This window comes from Pseudoliparis swirei, chromosome 8 (genome assembly GCF_029220125.1).
Source record: "Pseudoliparis swirei isolate HS2019 ecotype Mariana Trench chromosome 8, NWPU_hadal_v1, whole genome shotgun sequence".
Taxonomy (NCBI): domain Eukaryota; kingdom Metazoa; phylum Chordata; class Actinopteri; order Perciformes; family Liparidae; genus Pseudoliparis; species Pseudoliparis swirei.
In genome coordinates, this window is record NC_079395.1 from 16161941 (window position 1) to 16186563 (window position 24623).

The 24623-nt window shown below is 43.7% G+C and overlaps 1 protein-coding gene across 4 annotated transcripts in view; it reads left to right on the plus strand.

The window, feature by feature from the left end:
* The window catches only part of pbx1a (pre-B-cell leukemia homeobox 1a), a 49636-nt gene extending 25355 nt beyond the window's left edge, over positions 1-24281 (plus strand). Inside the window, exons 3-10 of one of the 4 annotated variants that reach the window (XM_056421098.1) lie at positions 12322-12566; positions 12972-13028; positions 14336-14526; positions 15585-15720; positions 16434-16617; positions 17425-17537; positions 18362-18451; positions 22341-24281. In XM_056421098.1, coding sequence (XP_056277073.1) covers positions 12322-12566; positions 12972-13028; positions 14336-14526; positions 15585-15720; positions 16434-16617; positions 17425-17537; positions 18362-18451; positions 22341-22433 — 1109 coding nt within the window. In that variant the 3' untranslated portion in view covers positions 22434-24281. The remainder of the gene's footprint in view (positions 1-12321; positions 12567-12971; positions 13029-14335; positions 14527-15584; positions 15721-16433; positions 16618-17424; positions 17538-18361; positions 18452-22340) is intronic. The other 3 variants (XM_056421100.1, XM_056421101.1, XM_056421102.1) reach the window with 3 other exon arrangements.
* The last annotated feature ends 342 nt before the right edge of the window (positions 24282-24623 follow it).

Sequence of the window (24623 nt, forward strand, 5' to 3'; positions counted from 1 at the left end):
TAGTTGATGGAAATGGGCCTCTATACACCTATGGAGATATTTCATTAGAAACCAGACGTTTCCACCGAGAATATTAATTTACCACATTAACAATGTATAGAGTGTATTTTTGATTAATGTTATCTTTATTGAAAAAACAGTGCTTTTCTTTGAAAAATAAAGACATTTCTAAGTGACCCCAAACTTTTGAATGGGAGTGTATATATATATATATATATATATATATTTATATATACATCATATATAATCTGCTCAGATTGAATGCGAAAACATTTCTTTGTATTTGTTTCCTTTTTTTGTGGAAATACATGAGAAAAGAGATGATGATGATGATGATGTACTCTTTGTGCATTTTTTTCAAAGTTGCAGCTTTGTCTTAATGTGCTGAACACATTTTATAATTGTTCCAAGCGGACAGCAGACAGCCGTGGTCACCGAACATATCCCCGTTGTTTTAAAGGAGTGGAAGCGAGTGAATAAATAAGGGAAGTGAGATTATCCTAAAGCCAGAATAACGTCACCGCAACAAAAGAATAATTCAGGGCCGTCGCCGTGGTTCCCGACACAGCTGTGCAGCGCTCTTCATGTTTCTCTCGGCGGCGGTTTGGTGAAGTGGGTAAAATGAACTGAGTGGAGTCCTGATAGATCGTTTGGCGCTGTTTCCATGGTTACGGCTGTCTTCAGTGTTGAATGTTCTGCTGCAGACGGCGACTCTATCTGAAGCCGTCCTTCCTCTTCTCCTCTTCTCCTCTTCTCAGTATCTCCGTGCCATCTGCACAGGTTTCTGAACCCCTGAAGGCAACATTTGGAATTTTTTAGCTTGCGGAAAAATATTAAAAAGGTTTTGTGTGCATTTAAAATATTGTGTAATAGGACGGAGATAAATGGGTTATTGTGACTCCGCTGTCGGAGTAAAGCAGCGGTTTAAACACATATAGACGACGGTACATTCGAGGGCATTTCATTTGTTGCGGTTTGATTTGATGTGAGGTTTCACATTTCATTGACTTATTTTTTCATGAACGCAGAGTATTGATCTCACGACGCGGGAGGACAAGTGCATCCTTGCCTTCGCATTATGCACTTCACCATATTGACGGAGCTGACCGCAGCACGCAGGCGCTTCACGTCTTCTGATCGCTGGAGACGAGCGCGGGCTCACCGAAAACAAAATGTCTACCATTTGCAGAAGGACTTATGGATTTCCAATTTACAGGATGTCATTTAAAGGCACATCGATAGACAGAGTTCAGTGTTGTTGGCCCTGAGTTTGGGCTGTTTCAGCAGCATTGATTTCATGTGATGACCACGCGTGTCGTGTGCTTCGCTTCCCTTATTACACACAGCAGTGACTGGCGATGTGTGAACCTAATATCAGAGAAGCACCAAATAAATGGGTCAACCGGTGGTGCTCCCGCGTGGCTGTTATTTGAACGGGGCATTAGCGTTCCCGGCGTGTGCTGATGATGCCACAGGGCTGTCTGCATAGTATAGTAGCACGCAGCGCTACAGAGAGCGGCGTTGTCGCTATTTTTTCAAATCAAACCTCAGCTTTTAGGGAAGGAAATGGTAGTCTGGTTCCCAACGGAGGGCTCGACATGCTTTTCATGTAAATGACGTCTAGCACTTGCACGCTTGTGTTTGCATTAATGCATTAATTCCTCCTGCTATATGCTTTTTTTTAGCTGGAGGCAAAATGACACATTTTCATCAAAAACACACTCCCCCGCTTACAGTCCCATTCCACACACACACACACACACACACACACACACACATGATTGACAGCAGGAGCTCCCCGTGACCCAGTATTCTGCTACAGTGGGACGCTCCCACAGGCCTGTGATTAATGACTAGGCTTTATCCGCTAGTGGTGTGGTAGGCCTGCCAGCCAGGCCACTTAGACTGCCTGGACCACTACCTCTGCTGTAAACACACACTCTCTCTCTCTCTCTCTCTCTCTCTCTCTCTCTCTCTCTCTCTCTGTGTCGATGTGTTTGTCTATGTCTCTCTCTCTCTCTGCCTACAGGCATTGCATTGTCATAGTCATTGTTACAGATCTAAACCTTTGTCCCAAGTTGACCCCCTTCAACTCACACAGCGACACACACACTCACACACACACACACACACACACACACATACAGCATCACCCTGAACTCACATGTTCTGTGTTTTGTCCTCATGCTGCAGCTTCCTATAGCCAACATTAGTAAAATGTATTCTCACCATATCTGCATGAGGACGCTCTCACGGGCGAACTGCCTTCAGTCGGCTTGCAAGTGCTCAATTTTGTTTTTCTGCCAAAATTATTTCATAGTTTTTATCCAGAGCAAACCGTCATTTATTTGTTACATCGAGCAGGTTGAGAAGAAACCAATCAACGTCTGTGTATGCGTGCGTGCGTGTGTGTGTGTGTGTGTGTGCGTGTGCATTGGAGCTGGTTTCATAACAGACAGTGATCCCTCCGCTGCTCCTCTCTCCTGACAGCTCGGGGCACAATGAGCATCACCAGTCGGCCAAACTGTAAACCTCACAGGGATTTCCGTAGCTGTGACAGCGTCCAAATAAACTGCACACACGGCAAAACAAAGATGATGGGAAGCTCCCTGATGAATGCAGGGAGAGACTATATTTCCTGCCGGGGCAAATCTCTCAAGCGTTCCCATATTAATGGCCCTCAAAGCCTCTCTAACGTGTGGATGCCATCCGTCCACCTGCCAGACTGCGGGCCCTTTAGATGTGTTCCTGATGTTCAGCACATGACGAGGGAATCGCAAATGAACACATTGCAGTATTTTAACACATACACCATTTAACTTAATAATCATAAATGTTCACCATTTGCTGAAATTTAAGGATGTGTTGCTTTTCTCTACTTTGTACCATTACAATTAGATCTTTGGGTTTTTAGCCAAACCAGAAGTGAATTTATTAGTCAATTATTCAATTGGTTGATATAAAGAAAATTAATCTGCAGCTACTGCTAATTGTTTTTAGTTTTTTTAAACAGTGCTAAACAATCGTTGCTCCCAGCCTCTTAAATATGAGGATTTGATACTTTTCTTCAATCACAAAAAAAGAGCTTTATGTTTGGGATTTTTCAGTCGGATAAAACAAGCAATTTAATCGCATCACACTGAAAGTATAACAGACATTGTTTTGCCATTTTCTGACATTTTATAAACAAAACAATCAATTGACAGAATAATCTGCAGATTGATCGATAATGGAAATAATGACAGCGGCAGACCTGGACTTGACGGTGAATTGAATAATCGATAAATAAAATCATCAATAAATAAAAACAAATCCCAGCCGCATTTTCAATCTCCCAGTCGTTCCTAAAGACCCTCCACCCTGACTGGATGCTGATATTTGGAGCGTTCCCATGGCTCATCATGGGACAACACAAGTGTCCTTTGTGGTTCTGTTGGATTGTGATCTGAACTTGTGAGAAGCTTCAGGGCCTCTGCTGTGTGACAGCCATGAGGGAAGCTGAAACATGCGCCATCTAAGCCAGACCTCCTCCGAGTTGGTCTCCAAAACATAGGAGGTAACGCCAAAAGCCGTCCAGCACAGGAATACCACAGCTGACCTTACCTGTCAATTCATATGAATCCTCTAGAAGGATATGCACATCCGGATGTCACACTAACTTGACCTGAGATGCACAGATACTGTACATACGTAGAGGCTTAGTTTGGATCGCGCCTATATATAGAAAAGACAATCGGATCATATCTATTTACAGAAGACATATTGGCATAGGGCTAACAGCATTAGCGTGCCATTCAAAGCACTCAGTGACCACTTGTGCTTTATGGAGAGGAGCATTGTCATCATGGAGGACATGGCTCCCACCGGGGCTCAGATGCACCACCGTATCGTCCAAGTAACCACTCGGGATCTTTTTTAATCGTAGATGAGAGAACAGACCGAACCACGTGACTCTGACTGGGTTTTTGACATGAAGCGCCATTTTTTTTCTCCATTTCCTTGTTAATCAGTGTGCCGTATCGCCATAGCGATATTAAGGGTCCCTTTCTTGAGCTAATCACTCGACAACATCAGGACTGTTTGCTGTCCTGGCTCCTCATTGGTGGAAGGAGCTCCCCACTGACATCAGGGCAGCAGAAAGTCTCTCCATCTTCTGGATTCAAAAACAGTTTAGCACTTCAGTGGCACTTAAATGGCACTTATGATATTACTTATGGTATTACTTATGGTATTACTTATGGTATTACTTTTGGTATTTTTGTAGTTTAACTTTCTTGAAGAAATGCTACTTTCTTGATTCTTGCTGTTCTGAGTTTGTACTCTTGCTGAAATGCACTTAATGTAAGTCTCTTTGGCTAAAAGTGTCTGCTAAATGACATGTGATGTGATGTAATGCAGTGAATCATGAAGCCTGCGTGCCTGAAGCGGCCCACCCGTGCTGTACAGGGTATCCATAACGACCCAGCAGCATTCCTGAGTGTTCCTCTCCTCTGCATCGCATCCCGTACGCAGCGGGTGGCATTTTGCTCTTCCGGAGAGAGACACACTGCACGTTGTGTGAAATGCATGTCGCCGAGTGAAGCCGAGCACAGCGAAGCAGAACCACCGGCGCTATTGTCTGTGAGCGGCCATATGGTGGGCGTCCTCGCGTGGGAGCTTACGGGAGCCCTTCTCCCGGAGATGAACCTCGTCTCTCAGCCCTGCGGTGCTCATCAGACCCCGCCCCCCTGTCAGATCACAGGTACCCCGCGGGGTTGGAAACCCGGACATCACAGGTAGACCTAAACGACCTCCCTCACGTTGCCTCCGCGCGTCTCCCCCCTCGTCAAGGAGCCCACCCCTCCTCGTCTAGTCCTGCTCCGTGGCTCCAGATGTGGCTTAATTTACTGCGACTCGGCTAATTGCTGTAATTAAGGATTAATTACTGTTAATTACCTTCGCATAAACTCATCACCAGTCAAAGAGCGGAGCCTTATGAAATGTGCCATGCACAGGAACACACACCACGGGGACCGGAGGAGGCTCGTGTTGCTGGACCTCTTGTTTCATGGCTTGTCCCGGTGCGTGGGGAGCGCTTGTAGGGCAACAGCGAGGGCAGGACGTCTACCGTCATGGACCGCCTCCTCCTGGCTCCCGGCGCTTCACACGCCACCTCCCACGCCAACTGTTGCCCGGGACGATGGATCAGAGGCTTTTATTGGCTGATACAGTTGTTGACCATTTGATACGTTACGGTAACAGATAAAAAATTGTCTGCAGTAATTCGGGACACTTTTAAGTATTCTCATAGCAGGAAGAGAAACTGAACTCGTTTTGACCAGAGGTCGACCGATCCTGGATTTTTAAGGCCTGATGTAATCACGATAGTTCGGAGCAGGAAAAAGATAACGGGCGATTCATTGTTGAAATATGTTCTAATTAATTACTAAGTGCGATGCGCTGTTGGGTGTTCTTTAACACTGTTATTACAAACCGTTAATGTTCGTGCATATTCCTGCGGTAAGGAGGATCCTCGAGCGATTTTGTGTCTGGAATATTTGGAAAATCACAGGAACGGTTTAATGATTTATTTTCCTCCCCGTCTGCCTTTCTCGTCTGGTTGACAACGAGCTGATAGAGCTGCACTCTTTATGAGACAGACTACTTTTGTAAATAAAAAAGAAAGATCCATTATGACACAAATACCAAAATCAGCTGTTTGCGCGATGGAAAAGTTTTAGATCACATTTTCTGACCCTATTGCCAGAATAATGGGATGAAGGTTTTTCTCATGGAGTGGACAAAATATCTCAAACTCTCTCATTAATAAATGTCTTAATATATAGAAATAGTTGTGTAGATTACTTTTTTAAAATAGGGAGAAAGGCCAAGGGTTGTTTGAAGTGTGTGTGAATGTCCGATTGTCGTAGTTCCCAGAAATGACAAGCAGTACCACCACGTGTTTGCACAAGTTCCCCAAAAACAATAACAAATACGTTGTTTGTTCTCTTGAAATAAAACATGGATGCAGTGTCTGATCTATTTGCAGGATGACATCGTTTGTGCCCTCCAGAACTGTCGTTACAAGTCAATGTCGACATATCGAATAAAATAAGGGTTTGGTTAAAGTCACGGTCAAAACATCAAGTTTTTGGGGTCAAATGATCACTTTAATGAGGTTTGTGGAGCTTCGTACTCATGGCGACAATTTTAAAAAGTGGGAAAGGCCCACTCTTGGCCATGCTTAAAAACCTGATGTTGATTCCTGCTAGAAACCTAAGAAAACAAAACAAATCATCCATTGACCTTCGACCTGGTGTGCGGCGGTAACTCTGTAACAGCATCGCTGACATCCTCCTTCCTCACCCGTCACGACCACCGCGGTCAATAGAGGTCTTGGTCCCCGGAACGTAAACACGTGTCGTTTTGGGCTTCGCTTGGCGAAACAAACGACCCTTTGCTGCCTCAAAATGATACCGAGCCCAACTTTGAACAGAAAGTCGGTGCGACCAGTCCTTTGTGCACTTTGTGTGTTCCCGTGCGCCTCTTCCCATCTCCATAGACGTCTTTGTCTCTCTGCTCCAGGGCTCGCTGAGCCGCTCGCTGCTCCACGAGCTCGTGACTTCTCCTCAGCCATGCAGCCGCCGTGGTTTCCAGTGCAACCCTGGAGCTGAGCATGGGTTTGATTCAATGAAGAATATATAAATATAAATATATATATAAATAAATATATATATATATATATTAAAATATATGGATATATATATATAAATAAATATATATATATATATATATATGTACAGTATATATCATTATTTTTTCTGAAGACACCTTAAGAAAGACTGACAGCCAGGAGGCTAATGTATTGCCTATTTTGCATAATGAATTATTTTAATGAAGGCTTTTAGATGGGGGTGCTGTGCGTTGGTGGCTGGGCGGTGCTCCGAATGGTCTTCTCCTCCGGCGCTGGCTGCCTCATTATCGGGCCGGCCCCTCAGGCCTCAAACTGGCCTGCTTAAGCCTCAGATGATGAAGATAATTACCGTTATTAGGAGTAGCTGCAGGGGGAACTTGTTCTGAAAAACACCAAGCTGAGTTCCTTGCCTCGCTTCCGATCGCCAGTGGAGAAAGCCAGGGAGGGAGAGAGAGACAGAAAAAGGAAAAAGAAGAGGGAAAAAAAGAGGAGGGGATGAGGGGAGCGGCCACCAAATCCGCCTAATGTGACGCCTGTCAGCTCGTCTCCCACCAGCTGTCACCTCCCAAATGCACTGGGGTTCATTTTTTTAATTGACACCTCGCTTTCCCATTCCATTTCTATTTTTCGCCTTTCATTTTCCCTCCATCGCTCTCTCACCTCCTTGCCGGTGCCATCCACGTCTCCTCGCCGCGGCCCGTCCCTCCAGTATTTCCGCTGTGTTTTTTTCCCCTCGTCCTCGGTATCCCCCCATCCCCCCACCCAGCGTCGGATGCAACAGCCCAGCTCGGCCCCCTCTCTGCACATGATACTGGAGATGGCTGATAACACATAAAGCTGCTTTAGAGGTGCTTTATGACTATGCCCTTGTGTACGGAGGTTGCACAGCTTCCCATTATCTGGTGATGGAGGGAACATGTTGGGCCTGAGAAAGTTTCCGATGAGTTCATGAGTAGACCACAAATCTAGCTTTCAGGACAGAACATTTTAAGACCGTGTAAACAACACCATATTTTGATGATAGCAATCGTTTTCATTGCATAGACTTAATCTGTGATTAGTAACCTCATAAAGAGTGTCCCTTCTTCATGAAAGATCAGATTCAATTCATTAGGAACAACCACATACACACTTAAAAGTGATATACTCTCAGTAATGATAATAACTTTGCTTAGCATAATTTAGCTCCACTGTGAGAGGCACTTTTTGAAATATGACAAAATGCTAACTTTATTGGTAGGGCTGGGTTTAAATCTCAATCACATTTTTTTACCCAGAGAAATATGTCTATTGCACAAAATATCCTACTTCAACTATTTCATTTAGGTTTGTGTTTGGTCCGGGCGACATTTTAAGGGCGGACACTGACTTGACACATTGTCTGTTTACAGATCTTGGGGGAGTGCTATTGTCTGTGTGATTAAAGTTATTTAAGGCCTTTGTGGCTCCAGAGGGAGCGTGCGAGAAGTCTGATAAATGGCCCGACTGGAGTGATGTCACAATGGATGTCACTTGAGTCAGAGTGGGTCGTGGCTGAAGATTGAAAATTAAATAAAAAACATGAACGCTCTTTGGCACGCTCCTCATCTCTTTGCTCGAGGCTACATCAGCCGCTGCTGGCAAAGTTGAATTGTGGGTAGTAAAAAAAATAACGAGTGTAATGCTAAGGCACTTCCCCATTAGCGGGTGTCCGAGAGAACATGTTGGGCTTCATAGAGATCATGGAGACACCACAAATCTAGCTTTTAGCTCCAGTTACACAGAGAAACATTTAACGAATATGTTAATCACACAATATTTAGATTACACATTTTCGTTTACGTTTTCTATATCGTGAGGTATGGTCAGCAATTCCATAATGATTGCCCTTTTTTTATTAAAGCCCAGATTCAATCGAGTAGGAATGGCCACATATACAGTAAATTAGACGTAATGTAACACAATATTCATTTAGTGTTCTGCGTAATGATAATAGCGTCGCTCCGCACTGTAGTGCACCTCCGCTGTGCGGGTGCATGCAGGGGGATGAACTCCTTCAAGGAGCAGGGGGGGGGGGGGGTCCGTATTAGTGACACTTGTCATGTCTGCTGTAAATCACGGCGCTTTTTTTCTCTCTCTTTCTTCTTCAGGTTCCTCGGTTGTTGTTGTTTTGTCTCAGAATGCTGTGTGGCAGGGATGAATGGTGGTGATGTTACATTATCATGTGGCTGTCGCTTTCACTCCTGCTGACTGGCCTGTGACAGGCCCACACACACACACACACACACACACACGCACACACACACTCACGCACACGGTTGTGTCAGGAGCAGGCCTGATTTATTAACTGCTGAAACCGTCGATGACGTGTGCACACACAATCAATACACAGCACAGCCACTGGCTGCCTCTCTCCGGGGTCATGTGATGTGCACAAGCGCTCGGCAAGGAAGGACACACACTCACACACACATACGCACACAAACACGCATATACACTAAACTGCAGAGTGTATTGCATTACTGTATTGATGGAAAATGGATCCAGTCCAGCGTTGGCTGCTCGCTGCCAGTCAGAGGCAGGAAGGGTAAACTTTCATCATGGCTGTCAGGGACATCGCAGCTGCCTTGTTTGACCGTAAATCTTCCTAATTGTGACAGAATACTTCAACATAATTAATTAAGCATGTTTTCATTTAAAGGCACTCGCAGGGCGCCTGGCTGGGTGCTTAGGGTAGTCTGCCAATGTGCATAGCTGTGTATTTTCACTGCGTGTGCGTGCACGCGCGTGTGTGTGTGTGTGTGTGTGTGAGAGAGCTTGCACACAGTGTATATTTGTGTTGTGTGTTTGCTTGTGTGTGCACCTTGATTCCCCCTGTATGAGTGGGAGGCTTAATCGCCATGTTTATTTACACTCCTGTTGTCTGCAGACAGCAGGCAGTGTGGCGATGGGTCTGAGCCAGCCCTTAAGGAAGTCAAACAGCAGAAATTAATTTGGTCAATAACCAAAACAAAAGGCGTATTCTTAGAATTCCATTCATTATTCAGGAAAAGGGCTCAGGGATTGTTTATGATGCACATTCATTTTTTATGCCCTGCCTTTTTGGGTTTATTGCCCCACATCTCAGGGAAGGAATTATACAAGAGCGTGCACAAAGGAGAGGAGGAAGGAGGGAGGGAGGGAGGTAGGAAGCGACAGAGAGGGGGAATTGTGTCCTCTCATTGTTCAATTAAGTCTGTCGGTAATGATCAAGATGAGATGATGGCCATCTTCCTTTTACAGATCGGAATCTGTGACTGTCTATGGAATAAGGGAATCTCAGAGCAGAGTGGCTCCGTGCCTTTGTTGCTCCAGTAATAGACTAGAAGGTATAAAATGTTGTTGGTATTATCATAAAGAGTTAGGAGCGTGTGATGTATTGTTTCAGAGAGCCCTGCTCGCTGTCAGGTGATTATGTTAATGTCGGTCCACGGCTGCAGAGTTCTCGACGAGCACTCTGACTGGTATTGAGGTCTAATCGATTTCATTGCTATTACTGAACAGAAATAAATAAAGCTGATGGCGCTGGTTGGGGTAATTACGCCGCAGCACAGTGAATTGTTTGATTTTCCTTATTAATTGTATTTATTTAATCCATTTCATGCTTTTAGTTGTGCACTCTGGGACTTGGGAGGGAATTAATAAATCACTTTTAGGCTCATTAGATTCCCCCTCAGGTCGGGATGTGCCACTATTTTGTCAGAATGAAATTGGCGAGTGTTATAATTTCCCCGCTGGTGTGATTCACCCACGTACGCATCCACCCGCACATGGGCACATGCGTCTGCTCCCCATGTGAACTCCTGACCTTTTCCAGCCGTCTGATAGCCATTGACATTTGCCTCTTGAGCTGAGCTTGCTCACGTGTTGGAGCTGATGGGAATGGATGATGTTATTGCCGGAGGAGGAAAAGAGAGGGAAGGAAAGAGGTGGTGGGGAGGTGGGGGGGCTGAAAAGAGGAGGACCGGGCTAGACATGCTCCTCGCGCGGCCCCCGAGAGAATCCATCTGGACCCCCCCTGCTCACCGGAAAGGTCACGGGGCGACTCGACCTTACATCCTCATTACAAAAGAGCCGTCGCTCTGACTGTAGACGACGACGGGGCCTCGCTGCTCCGTCACACCACCTGTCATCCGCCCTCACCGTCTGACGGCCATCGTGAGAGACACCGGGGGGGAGGGGGGGGGGTGCTATGTCGTCCTCTTGAAAACATTTCGATAGACGCGTAGATGAAGGTGTGTTTGTGAAAGATGGTGGGGCCGCGTGAGCTTCTGTCTTTGTCCTTGAAGACGGCGGCTGCAATGGAGGAGGGCTGCACCTGGTCGGCAGCATTCGGCACCTCCGAGCAAAAAAAAAGCAGGACACTCGGCTGCTTTACCGAGGGAGCCTTCTGGTGGCGGAAAGAGGCAGAGCAGTGCGGATGATCTTTAAATAGAAAATGCATGCTGAGAGACCTGAACGTGTTATACTCCAGGGTGCAGTTCAAACAGCAGCAGTAAAGTCCCCTCCTCCGTCACATGCTTTTCTCTGAATTTCCGAGTGCAAGACCGCATCCGCTTGTGTGTACATTGCCCGTGTGTGTTTGTTTGTGCGTGTCTGTCTCAGCGGGGCCCGTCGTTGTTGTGTTTACACTTCACCCTCCAGCTGAGTGTCAGTGGAGAGCCGAGGCCCCAAACAAGTGTGTGAACAGAACCTCGGGGTCCGTCGTAAGAGCATCCTGAGACCTTTAGTCCCTTAGTCCTGATATAATATTCTCCATTGAGGACGGTTAGTCTGAGGATCTGACCAATCAGAGCACAGTATGTGACATGATTTAGAACACTTTAAAAGGCCACTGACACACTGGACAGAATTCATATTCTCACATTTATGTTTGTAAACACACACACACACACAGAGCATATAAGCAGCATAAAAACATAAATAAATGCATCGCTGACTGCGATGCTGGAGCTCCAGGTGCGAGCTATTTGTGTGACAATGCAAAATAACTGCACAGCCCATTTGATATTCAGATGAAAGAAGAAGAAAACAATTCCCATTGTTAAAATAATTGACATGATCCTCCATGAAATGATGATTTTTTAAAACGTTACCTTGAATGATACTGTTTCTAGAGTGCGAGTATTGTTATTTGGTGTTGGATCAATATGAATTTGTTCAAATTCTGTAAGCTGCGCGTTGTTCTTCATTCCATAATATTGCCTCTGTGTGAGCACACTGAGGCTAACGTGTGTTATTACTTTGCTTTCTTCTGATGAGATAGCATTCAGGAATATATTAAAGCCAACAGCCAGAAAGCTAACACAGCCGCAGCATAAGGAGAGCAATGAAAGATGAAGTCTTGTCGAAGGCTGTGTTCATTATTTATTTTTTTACATGAAATGATGGTCAGAATCAATGAAATGATAGTTTTATGGTCCTGCCGAGCTGCCAGCCTACAAGCGCCTGCAGGGTTTTATGACACAGACTTGAACTATTAAAATCGATGGCCATATTTCAGGGTGTTCATTTGGTACGCCGGAGTTAAGACGCCTTCTCAGTCAGAGGAGAGTTATTATACCTCGCTGGTATAAACAGGACTGTTTAGCAGCAGTGTCTTCACGCCGTCTTCTCCGTCTCCTCCACAGTGCTCAGTATCCGTGGCGCCCAGGAGGAGGAGCCCCAAGATCCTCAGCTGATGCGACTGGACAACATGCTGCTGGCGGAGGGCGTGGCCGGGCCGGAGAAAGGCGGCGGGTCAGCAGCGGCCGCAGCCGCCGCCGCGGCCGCCGGCGGCGTCGGCGCCGACAACTCGTCAGAACACTCCGACTACCGGGCCAAGCTGTCTCAGATACGAGAGATTTACCACACGGAGCTGGAGAAATACGAGCAGGTGGGGAGCAAGAGAATTGTCTCATTATTATTCTCTGTGATTTAGCTTCCTGTAACACATATGCATGCATATCGTCATGTCTATTCTATCAGTAAATACCAAAAATGCACGTAGCGTACCATAAATGTCGATTTTTAGACGTCCTTCACCCGCTAAGCCTGAATACGACCCCCCATTGTGAGCCAGCACTGTTTTAAATGTTATGTTCCCGATCACGGGCGATATTTGATGCTCTGTTGTACCTCGGTGTCTTCAGGCCACATTGTTGGTACTAGTCTATTTCATTGTTCATATCAATGTTTTCTCCTCTTCCAAAACTCCTCCCACTACGCAGGGGACGACTGTAGGATGTGTTGTAATGTTTACATTTCTCTTTTCTGTTTAAATGTGCAACTACTGAAAAAGTTGGACATCGTCCCGACTGGTGGTGGATATGGACAGAGGCAAAACATTAAAAAAAATGTCAGTGATTTTAATCTTTATAATATGTTACATTGTTGACGTGCACAAATATGTGACATAATTCAATTGCAAACATGTTGACTGTCTTCTTCACGGAGAAGACACACAGATACACACCACTTCCTGCTCACCTGACCTCTGACCTGCAGAGAGGAGGAAGCAAAAAGAACACGATCTCTTTGAGGACAGCAGAAAAAAGAAAACAATAACAAATGCAAGCAAAATAATGAGGGATTGATACTTTGCATTTATCTTTTTTTTTACGGCGTTGACATGTTTCCCTCTGATATTCCTGTGTTTCTATACGGTGAAAAAAGTTCAACTGAAGACTTTAAATTGCCCAAAGTTAAGAATATGGAAGTGAATATTGTGTCCAAGTCTTTTTTTCTTCTTCTTTTATTCTTTATCCAATGCATGCTGCGAAAATCTCCATCTGTGAACCCGAGTAGGAATACGTTGACATAAATGACGGAGGAGTTATTATCCTGAGAATTCCTCCCCAAGTATAACGCTCTTGAAATCATCTCTCACAGGCTCAACCCGTGACAAGCCGAGCTTTCAGAGATGTTATCTCCCGCAGCCGAGCGGCCATTATCTCAGTCACACACCAGCTCCTTTTTCCAAAAGACTGTAGCGTCTTGTCATTCCCTCGGAAGTCAAAGCGTCCCGGGTTTGTCATCTCCTCCGAAGGAAGGCTAGTCATCGCGAACTGTCACAGTCGATACACACCTGAGCATTTGTGTGTCACCGCGCTACGTACACCGCGCCGCGCGGCGTATGAGTGAGTAGTGTCTGGCGCGTGTGTGCGAGCAGAACGGCTGCTCGGTGCATCACTCTGACTGACGTAACCCTGGTGTTGACAAGCAACAGACACCTTGACTCTGAGCGCAGTCATATCCAGTGACTGATTCAGACAGAGACAGAACAAGGCAGAAGGAGAAGACGGAGTAAAAAAGAGAGGCAGACAGTTTGAACCTCTTGAACGTTAACGGGACTGAAAGCAGGCTGTCGTTTTAGATTCCTCCTCACTTGTCACATTTTCTCTCCCATTGAAGACGAGTCTTTTTAACATTCAGAGCACCGCGACTCTCGCTGCCGCCACCGTGTGACTCGCGAGAAGGAGCGCCGCTTTAATTTAGACGCCTCTTATTACAACACACCGTCAGAACCGCTCGCGCCAGGGCCCAGGCCTCCCAGTGAAGGTGCAGCCGCTCCAGAATCCAATTTCAACCCCTTTTTGTTTTTTGTTCTGTGTGAAGCCGTGATGGTTCTTCTCTTTATGAATCCTGTCTCGTCTGTGCATCCAGGCGTGCAATGAGTTCACCACCCATGTGATGAACCTGCTGAGGGAGCAGTCTCGCACACGACCCATCTCGCCCAAAGAGATTGAGCGCATGGTCAGCATCATCCACCGCAAGTTCAGCTCCATCCAGATGCAGCTGAAGCAGAGCACCTGCGAGGCCGTCATGATCCTGCGCTCGCGCTTCCTCGATGCCAGGTCGGTGTCACACGACTAGCTTTCAGTTGGCAAAAGATTGTGTTTCAAGGCGTTCTTGGTTTTGAGAAGGGTTTATTTATTTGTGTTGCCATTTCATTTTTCATTTCATTTATTTATTTATTTGAACAGGGGGCCGTACACATCAATCAACCCAGGGGTAAATGTGTCAATCTTAGCTATAAGGCTGAATTTCAACCGTAGTCCCTGTGGCCAGATATTACAAGCCTTCACTAATAGAGAAAATGGTTATCAGAAAAACATCATAGAAAGCAATAAACATACAGGTTACGATCAAATACAGGCCTCAGCATAAAATCGTTGCAAAATAAATAAATAAATACATTTAAAATTGTTAAAAGAACATCATAAAAAGCAATAAACATACAGGTTACGATCAAATACAGGCCTCAGCATAAAATCATTGCAAAATAAATAAATAAATACATTTAAAAATGTTTAAAAACCTCATAAAAAGCAATAAACATACACCAAATCATTGAGGAGGGTGTCACAATTCATGCCCACACATCTGATTGCTAAACAGCCAGTTCTTCAGGCCGTGTTTAAAAGAGTGATATATTCTGCTGATGCGTATTTGTTGTCAGGCGGATTCTATCGTGTGTTACCCGGATTTGTTTGTTTCTTTATTTTTAACGTTAATTGTTCCTGCAGCGTTCATATAAACTGAACTACGCTGCTTTAAATGAAGAATGGATCTGTTTCAGGGTTTCGTACGGTCATGGAAAACCTGGAAAAGTCATGGAAAATAATGAAATCCCAAAAGTTTGGGAAGTCATGGAAATTTGTGTTAATTTACGCTGTGTATATATGCTGTTTGCTTTGGACTTCTCATTGTTAGTTTAAATACTACATGTTCTCGCTTATTCATGTGTACACAGAGATTTCACAAAATGTTTGGTCATGGAAATTAAGTTTAAAGTTATGGAAAAGTTATGGAAAAGTCCTGTAAATCCATTGGTCAACATGTGTATGAACCCTGTATTTGTTTAACGAGTGTTTTTCTCTTAATCTCTATTCTCTCTGTCCTCCTTCTCCAGACGAAAGAGGAGGAACTTCAACAAACAGGCGACAGAGATCCTGAACGAGTACTTCTACTCCCACCTCAGTAACCCCTATCCCAGCGAGGAGGCCAAAGAAGAGCTGGCCAAGAAGTGCAGCATCACAGTGTCGCAGGTAACCAGATTAATGAAGCCGTCGAGATCGGGCTCTTGATTGTTTGCTCGGGAATAATCACAATGGGACTTTGAGCCCTCAACCGGGGCTTGCAGGATTTAAGATGTACACAAAGCAACATGCAGCCTTCATGCAGTGTTTCTATGAGTGGTATTTTGAATGTGTACTTTTTTAATGTATCGTAGGTCCTTGTTCTTGTGTGTTCAGTTTGGGTTCTGTGCAACCAGCAGCTTATGTTTATATATATATATTTATTTATTTATTTCGTTTCCTCTATATATTTAGTATTTTAGTATTAGTATTTAGTATTGTTGTTGTGTTTTGTGTTTTATTTTTTTATTTTTTTAATGCTCTAATGTGCACCCGCTGCTGTGATCCTGAAATGTCCCCACTGTGGGACTAATACAGGAATATCTAATCTAATCTAATGTTTACTGTACACAGGTTGGTGGAAAACAGCACTATGAGAATATTATCGTCACATTTTCATATGGATCAGATGCAATACTTTATTCTTGAAATTATTCTTTGTTTTACGGATAATAAGTTATGTGTAGTCCAAGTCCTTGTGAAAACCAATGATGTCATAGTCGTCTAGACTGCTGGTGCTAACAGCATATTTAAAATGTTTGATTGTTTTTCCTTGCGCGTGCCTCAGCTTACGTGTGTTGCAACTCAACAGCTGTTCCTGTTGTCATTGCTCTTGTTGACAGGTATCAAACTGGTTCGGGAACAAGAGAATCCGATACAAGAAAAACATCGGCAAGTTCCAAGAAGAGGCCAACATGTACGCGGCGAGGACCGCCGTCAGCGCCACCAACGTGTCCGCCCACGTGACCGCCCACGTGTCCGCCCACGGCAGCCAGGCCAACTCGCCATCGACTCCCAACTCAGCAGGTGAGCCGACGACGAGCAAAAGAATCTTTACGGATTAAAAGAACTCGTACATTTTCTTTTCATACCACATCGGGCGCGTGCTCCTGATTTCCAACTCCAGAATTCACTCTCACTCATTTCTTCGCCGCCCTTTTGGTCCCCCGTCTCTCTCACTCATCCCCCCCCTCCCCTCCCCCGTCTCTGTTATTGACCTCTTGGTCTTGTGGACGTTAATGTGTCCTGCCTCTTGTCCGGTTGACCCTGTGCATGCCATTAAGCTGCTCAGAGGGCAAGCGGACTCTTTCGTCATATAGAGACTTGGCAACAGTATTGGATTAGCACCGGGTGTTGAAATCAAGTTACGCGGCGGTCCCTTTACATCTGGGAGCCGGGGTCCATTAAAGGACGAGGACCATTCTTCGGGTCTTCCTGCAGATCAATTGTTACTTCCTTAATGAAACACTCGCTGCACCGACATTTAACAACAATATCATCCATAAGGCCTGTTTTAACTGGACTTAAACAGTTTAATGATGATTATCCGTCTCATGGGTCTTGCCGGTGGATTTTTCCTTCTGAATTACGGTTCCGGGATATTTGAATGTGCGCATACTGCGTGCGTCTGGAGCGTGCATGTGTGTAGAGAAAGCCTTTTTTCATGATGCCTGCTTCCCTCAACTAACCCACTCAATGCTCTTTTGCTTATGCATGATCATTTTAACTCCTTTTTCTGTTCCTCTTCTCTTCCCTGTCTCCTCTCTCTTGTCTTCCTTTGTCCTACTCTCTGGCTCCCTTCCTCCTTCTTCTCTGCCTTCTATGTATTCTCAGGTTCCGCCGGCTCTTTTAACATGTCAAACTCCGGAGACTTGTTCATGAGTGTGCAGTCCCTCAATGGGGACTCGTACCAAGGGGGGCAGGTTGGGGCCAACATACAATCCCAGGTAGGCGCCTCTCCAAGCTTAGTGACCGAAAGATGACCAACTCTTAAGATCGCCGTGTGAAATTGTTCAACTGCTGTCCAGTCTGGACGTGCAGATGGCCCCAATAGCTTGACCTACACAGCGAAACAAAGGTTACACTTATCCCGAGGCGTCACATGAATGTGGAAGCCATTGTCAACCCGCAGTTGAGCAGACGACTGCAGACAGTTTTGGAAACGGTGCACCACTCGTCAGCGCTCCTAACAAGAGTTCACATAGCCACCGGTGCACTGTCGCTCCCTGACCTTGCCCCGGTGGACAGTGATGACCAGCACAGTGTTTCTAAGTGTTGCAACTCGCACCATAGATTAAGGAATCACCACCCGTGGTGATATTCTCATTTGGTTTCAGTGCTTTTGGCATCATTTTTGCATCCCTACACCCCCCCACACCCTCTTTTCTATTCAGATCAGCTCTCCACAAGCTTGAGGTCGTTCATGAATATGCAAAAATAGGAACAACCCTAAAGAGTCTTCAGGGGCGGCCTTTAATTATTGAAACTCATGCAACTTTCAGGGGTTTCTTTTTTCCGAGGATGTCAGAGCGGCCTTCGCTCTCAGGGCGGTACGAATGCACATATCCGTTACCTGTTGTCATTTGTATGTATTTTGTCTGTTATCAAGCTTGTAACGGCAGTCAAATCCTTCTGATTCGCTGTTTGTAACCTTTTCCTGTATCTGGTACCCTTTTACTATCAGACTGACCTTTCTTTGTGCATGGCTGCCTTTCTTATCCAGAGCTTTTGTCTGACCAGGCCTTTTGTCTGTGTGTCCCTGTTGTTCCAGGTGGATACCCTTCGCCATGTTATCAGCCAGACCGGAGGATACAGTAACAGCCTCGCAGCCAGCCAGATGTACAGTCCACAGGGCATCAACGTAAGACCTGTGAACAATCTCCTTCCTCTCCGTCTTCTTCGCTGGATGTGTGTGTCGTGTAACTCTGTGCGTGTTCGCTCCGGCGCCGCTTAGCAGAGTCTACCTGGTCGTGGGCTGTCGTCCAGCCAGTTGCCCCCCACCCCCTCGCTGCTCCAGTTGTGCCCTAGGTGGCAGGCAATGAGGCAGCGACCAGGCTGAGTAGCTGGACACGCTCCTGGTCTGTCGGAGGTCATTAGCGTTAGCGAGACACCTGCAGCCGACAGGCACAAGGACACAGGTGTCATCCCCCCCCCGCCCCCCCTCCTCCCGGCGCTGCTCTCACGTTGGCACCAGAGGACGAGTCACACCTCCCTCGACCGGCGTCACACACACACACACACAAAATTTGCAGGTTTCTAATTCTTAAAATAATTTCTTTGACTAGCCTGGTGGGGGGGGGGGCGGGGGGCATGGAGCATGTAGATCCAGAGCGACAGGCTGCGCGGGGTTGAACAGAATCAATACGACAGTCACGGGGGCAGAGAGAGCGGAGCTCTGGGCTAACAGTCCGAGCACATTGGTCGGATCATTCATCCACGGGAACAGCGGCTCTGACAGCCGCGGCCGCAGCACCCCGCCGCTAAAATAAGAACATGAAGCGACACACAACATACGACAGGATGGACTGGAAATAACTGTTCGATACGCCGCGCTGCTGCGGGTGACTGGTGGAAGCGGACAACACTTTGTCTGCGAGGAGTCACAACTCGTGTTTGGAGATGGGCGATAAACTGTGTTTTACTGAGCCTACCGGACTATTTTATAAGGAATTAATAGCCGGTGAAACTTTAAAAAAAGCCAAAATCTTGTTCGATTAGACATACCACGACTCTCCTAGCCCACTGGGTAACAACATTTTTGCTCTATGATGCACGTGTTGGAACTAGAAACTACTCATGTTCTTGTGTCTCAAGTCGTACAACAAAATATTGGAAACCAAAATTATTCTTTTTTATTATCAGTTTCTATTTTGATACGTTGACTCGTTTTGTAATTTAATAATGCGTTTAAATGTTTTTACATCGTGCTTTTATTTTACTAACTGATATTTAATTTCCAGACACCTGGATTAGGAAATGCGTTTGTAAACTGACAATATTTTAGTTATTTAACAGACATCTGTGCTCCTCAAAGAAAGACGGGTGTTTAGAGACACAGATGTTTACCGCTGTAATGTAGTAAAAAGGACGTGTTGATAATAAATATAATGATTCAGCTAACCAGGGGCATATAACCATGAAATTCAACCAATAGACCAGTCAAGGTTATTAAGAGGTCGTACAATAATAATCAGGACAAACAAATCACAATTTAGGCTCTTTGAGGAATAAAAAATATCATGCGGGATATGAATTAATGAAAAGAAAGTTGCATTTATCGTTAAAACTAATTGTGACAGTTTATTGTGACATTTATTTTTGGCTGTCATCCTGCCCAAATAAAAACAACGATGTCAGAAGACTCACAAAAGAATAAAAGCAATTATATTGGTGAGGATGATATGAGTCTCAAATAGTTATTTTTTCTTTTTGAAATGCACTTTAAAGCCGGTGAATTAAGTGTGTTTATTTAGCCCAGATGACATTTCTTTCTATCTAAGATCTACTGACTGAACTCTCGTGGTGCACCTCTCCTTTATCCTTGCACAGCAATTACACCCCTCAAATTGCTGGTGGGTGTTGCCTCTCTCAGAGACTGGAAATGTTCTTTTTCTCTCATTCTCTCCTCTTTTTTTTCACCCTCTTGCTTCTGAATAAGATGACAGACGGTCTTTACACGAAATAACAGGGTTTGGAAATAAGAGGCTGCCAAAGCACGTCCAGCGCTCTCACTAATAGCGTGGAAATTGCAATTAATGTCCTTAATGGTCTTTAGTCAACCTTTTATCACGATTTGAGAAGGCCTCCATTTTAACAAGCTATTTCTTTTCATGTGATAATTTATTCTTTTATCAACCATCTCAGGGGTATATTCTGAGATTCATGAAAGGTCTGCGTCTTCTGTGTTTCATCTCTGCGATTTATCTCATATTGTATCAGCTGTTTGGAGGGATCCATGAGGATGAATGGGGAGTCTCTTAAAAACAGTGTTTGACTGTAAAGTATCAGTAATATTAGACGAGATGTACAGACTTCTATATGACAAGTAGTTTTCTACATACTGAATATGTTCTTTAAAAGCAACACATGATCAAAGTGATCATACTGATCCAATACGTCTTGTTTCATTCATTTTAAAATCCCTAGTGATATTCTATAAAACAAATAATGTGTTCCCTGTACTGCAGGTCTGTGCGTTGCACTTGAACCTCGTTGAGAAGACCACAAACCGCCTGGCTCTGTCCAAAAGCTATCAAATCTGCCAAGCAGCACCTTTTTAAGATTGATAATTATTACATTGTGTTTTGCTTTATTCGTCTGCATAAAAACTAAAGTTTAAAAACATCAATTTGTGATTTCAGAGATTATGTGGCAGACTATTTAAAGGCTTATTGTCATGGATGAAAATAATATATACCGTATATAACGTGGACATCTCTAAAAGTAAATTAAAAAATCAGGTGGTATGTAGATTTTTGGACCGACATGAGATTAATTGTAATCTACTCATCTCGGCCAGAAAGTCTATTTCCCAAAATGTCAACAATAATGAGCCGGTGTCTCTGGTGATGAAGAATCATGGCGTCCAGCCCAACCATAACCACATATGGCACAGAGCAATACGATATACCAGCGTCGTCTACACAGGCGATGTTCGTTCGTGGGATCATTGTTTGTTTTTCAGGGTTCGTACGGTCATGGAAAACCTGGAAAAGTCAGGAATTTAAAAATAGTTATTTCCAGTCCTGGAAAAAAAATGTAATCCCAAAAGTTTTGAAAAAGTCATGGAAATGTGTTATATTTGTTTTTTTGTTTGTGTATTTTATTCAGTCAATCAAATCAAATACAATACAATATTATTCTATATAATATACAAAAGAGAAAGACTGAAAAGGTATAGGTAGAAGCAAAAAATACTTATAAATTCCTATCCTAAATTGAAATCAAAATAAATCAGAAAATTAATATAAAATAAAGACAAAAATATATTTATATATACTACCAAATACATCTTCCATATAAATACGTTTTTAATCACATTTATAACTTTCAAGAATTGTTATATAAATAATTCCCTTGAAAACCAAAAAGGAGTTCACCAGTCTTACATCCATTTCAACATTATTCAATAATTGAACTCCTACAACAGAAATACATCTTCTTTTAATCCCTTTTTTAGCCTTTTGTACCGTGAACTTACAAACATCTCTCAAATCATATACACTCATGTATTGAAAATAAACTTTGTACACAGTCTGGCAGTGACTTTGCTTTAGCTCTGTACATTGTCCGCATTATTTTTATAATAAACCAAATCATTAAATTTCATAACACGTGATCTGTAAAACAAAGGGTTTGTGTGCTCATAGTAGCCGACATTATTCATGATGCGTATCGCACAACTGTTGAATTTAAAAAGGTTTTATAGGTCAAACCCCACACTTTCACATGTTCATTTACACAGTTTGATTAACAGAATAAACTTTTATCTAAATATTTATTCTTTTAATAAAACTATTGTCCCGCATTCATTTGTGTCATTTAAGGTTACACTCATATCTACAGCGAGATTTCACAAAAAATGTTTGGTCATGGAAATTTGGTTTAAAGCCCTGGAAAGGTCACGGAAAAGTCCTGGAAATCCATTGATCCAGGTGTATGAACCCTGGTTTTTGTTTTATCCTTCGATGTCAATATTGTATCATCCAGTGTTGCCATGACGCTGACTCTTTCCCGTCTCATCCAAACAGACAAATGGTGGCTGGCAAGATGCTCCGACTCCTTCGTCACTGACATCGCCCACAGAAGGACCCGGAAGCGTTCATTCGGATACTTCCAACTGAATATATCCATCTCTGCACATCATCTACAACAAAACCATGGACTGACCTTACTATTTACAGTATTAAACAAAGAAATTCACTGCCCCACCGTTTGGAGAGGAACTGTGAGTTCCTAACCAGAAAAAAAAAAAAAAAGTAATATTTCCTCTGCTTATAACGTTGGACATTTGGGATACAAACAAAACGTTTGACAATAACAAATCAAAACGACGCCACAATCAACGGAGACGTTTGTACAGATTTCACATTATATTCAGAGGGCTGGGGTGTTACTCATTCACTCGTAATGTTTTCACTCATCATGATGAAATGATCAAGTAAATAAATCAAATCATTGGTTTTAAGTGAAAATACTTCATTCTACCTCTCAGCCACACAAAAAAAGTAGAAAAAAACATTATTTGTTTTGTATAAATGAAACTTTTTGTCTTTGCAAGCAAGAGGCACATCTTCTTACTTACATTATGTTGTCTCACCTGTTCTATGGTACGCCATTTAGACCTAAATATTGCTCAGTTGTTTACAATGTGTGATTGATAAAGTATGTCCATCTTCCCCTCTGTCCCCGCCGATCACCAACAGAGTTCTGTCAGGAGATTTGACCTCTAAGGTAACCCTGTGAAGTATGTTATCTGTAAAACAATAAATAAATACTTGTCATCACATCGGACAAGCTCGACATCATTCATTAAGACGGAGGATATAACAACTCAAAAGAAAACTTTATTTTTTGTTTCACTCTGTTGGTTTTGGTTCTGCAGAATATTGCTGGATTCACTGATGCAGTGAGAATAAAAACAGGAGGAAACTTTTCTTTTAATTTACTGAAATGCTTTATGATATTTCTTATTATTTTCCACCTCCACCACTGCAGAAGAAAAATGTTTTGTCGATGCCAAAATGCTGATCTAACCAAAACAAAACAAAAAACGGTGAAGAAAAAAAAAAAATCATGAAAGTCAACTGTAATGTATTCTCTCATCAAATATAAACAGCATTATGTATTCTTCTCCTCCTCCTCCTCCTCCCCCGCCATCTTCAGTCGTTCAGCTCCGGTGCTACAATCAAGTGAATAACGCCGCTCCATTGAAAGAAACACGAGAAGAAATATCACTTTCTCCGGAAGAGAAAGTTTGTCAACAGCGTCCGTAACCGAGTTTGTTCTTCGATACATGAACCGCAATCCACTTAAACAGGGAAGTCATTATGTTAATAGAGTTTTATGGTTGGATGTTTGCTCCTGAATCTACAGCGCGGGGCCACAAAGGCTTCAGCGTGGAGCCGCTGATCACCGCCATGAAACCGGCATCTGGACGCACCTGAACCGCTGCTCGGCTCTAATGAGGACGCTTCGTCGTTACGTTCCTCATTTTAATGAATGGTGTCCTCTCCTGGACGTTTATTTCAATATAAAACATTCAAGTCGATATATTATTCTGCTGGTGCTGCTTTAGTGACCCTAGAACTGACCCCAAAACAAATTTAGCCATTTGGATTCACGCTTGTCTCTTGTACTTTCGTACTGATCTTTTCTCTCGGTATGAAACATTTATGAACATTGTAAATGTTATTAAGCACTAAAGAAGGGACAAGTCATGTCAAATAATGTGTTTTCTGACCAGTCTAACCTTGTTTATAGACACTTTTTTGTTGTTGTTTTGTGGCTTCTTTGTATTTTCTTTTTCTTTTTTTATGGTATGCTTAATGTAGGCTATTACTTTTGTTTTTTGGCTTACCCACACTGGTGAATTGGCTCATGAACCTTCAACATGTGTTTCTGTGCACCATTGTGCTTGACTTGCTTTGTTGGAAAGCGTTTTCAACACATTAAAAATGATATGTAATACAGCGAGGTTATAGAGCGCAATTTATTTTTGTTGGTGTTGAGTTTACAGGAGAGCAAACACTCGTTTAATTCAGCTCAGCATCACACTGAGGCTTCTCGTGGTGATCACAGTCACAGGTGTGATCAGTCATGTTGTTGTTGTTGTTGTTGTGATGTCAATCACAGTTAATGACTGCCGGTGGACATCAACCCTTTTTCGGCTCTGTGTGGTCCCTGCCTGCTATTATGGTGTTAGTGTACAGAACAAATACCTGCACACTGTACTCCAGAAAGAAAGAAAGAAAGAAAGAAAGGCAGTGTTCCACTTTAAGGAGCGACCAAACTTATTCAAAGCTCCTTCTATC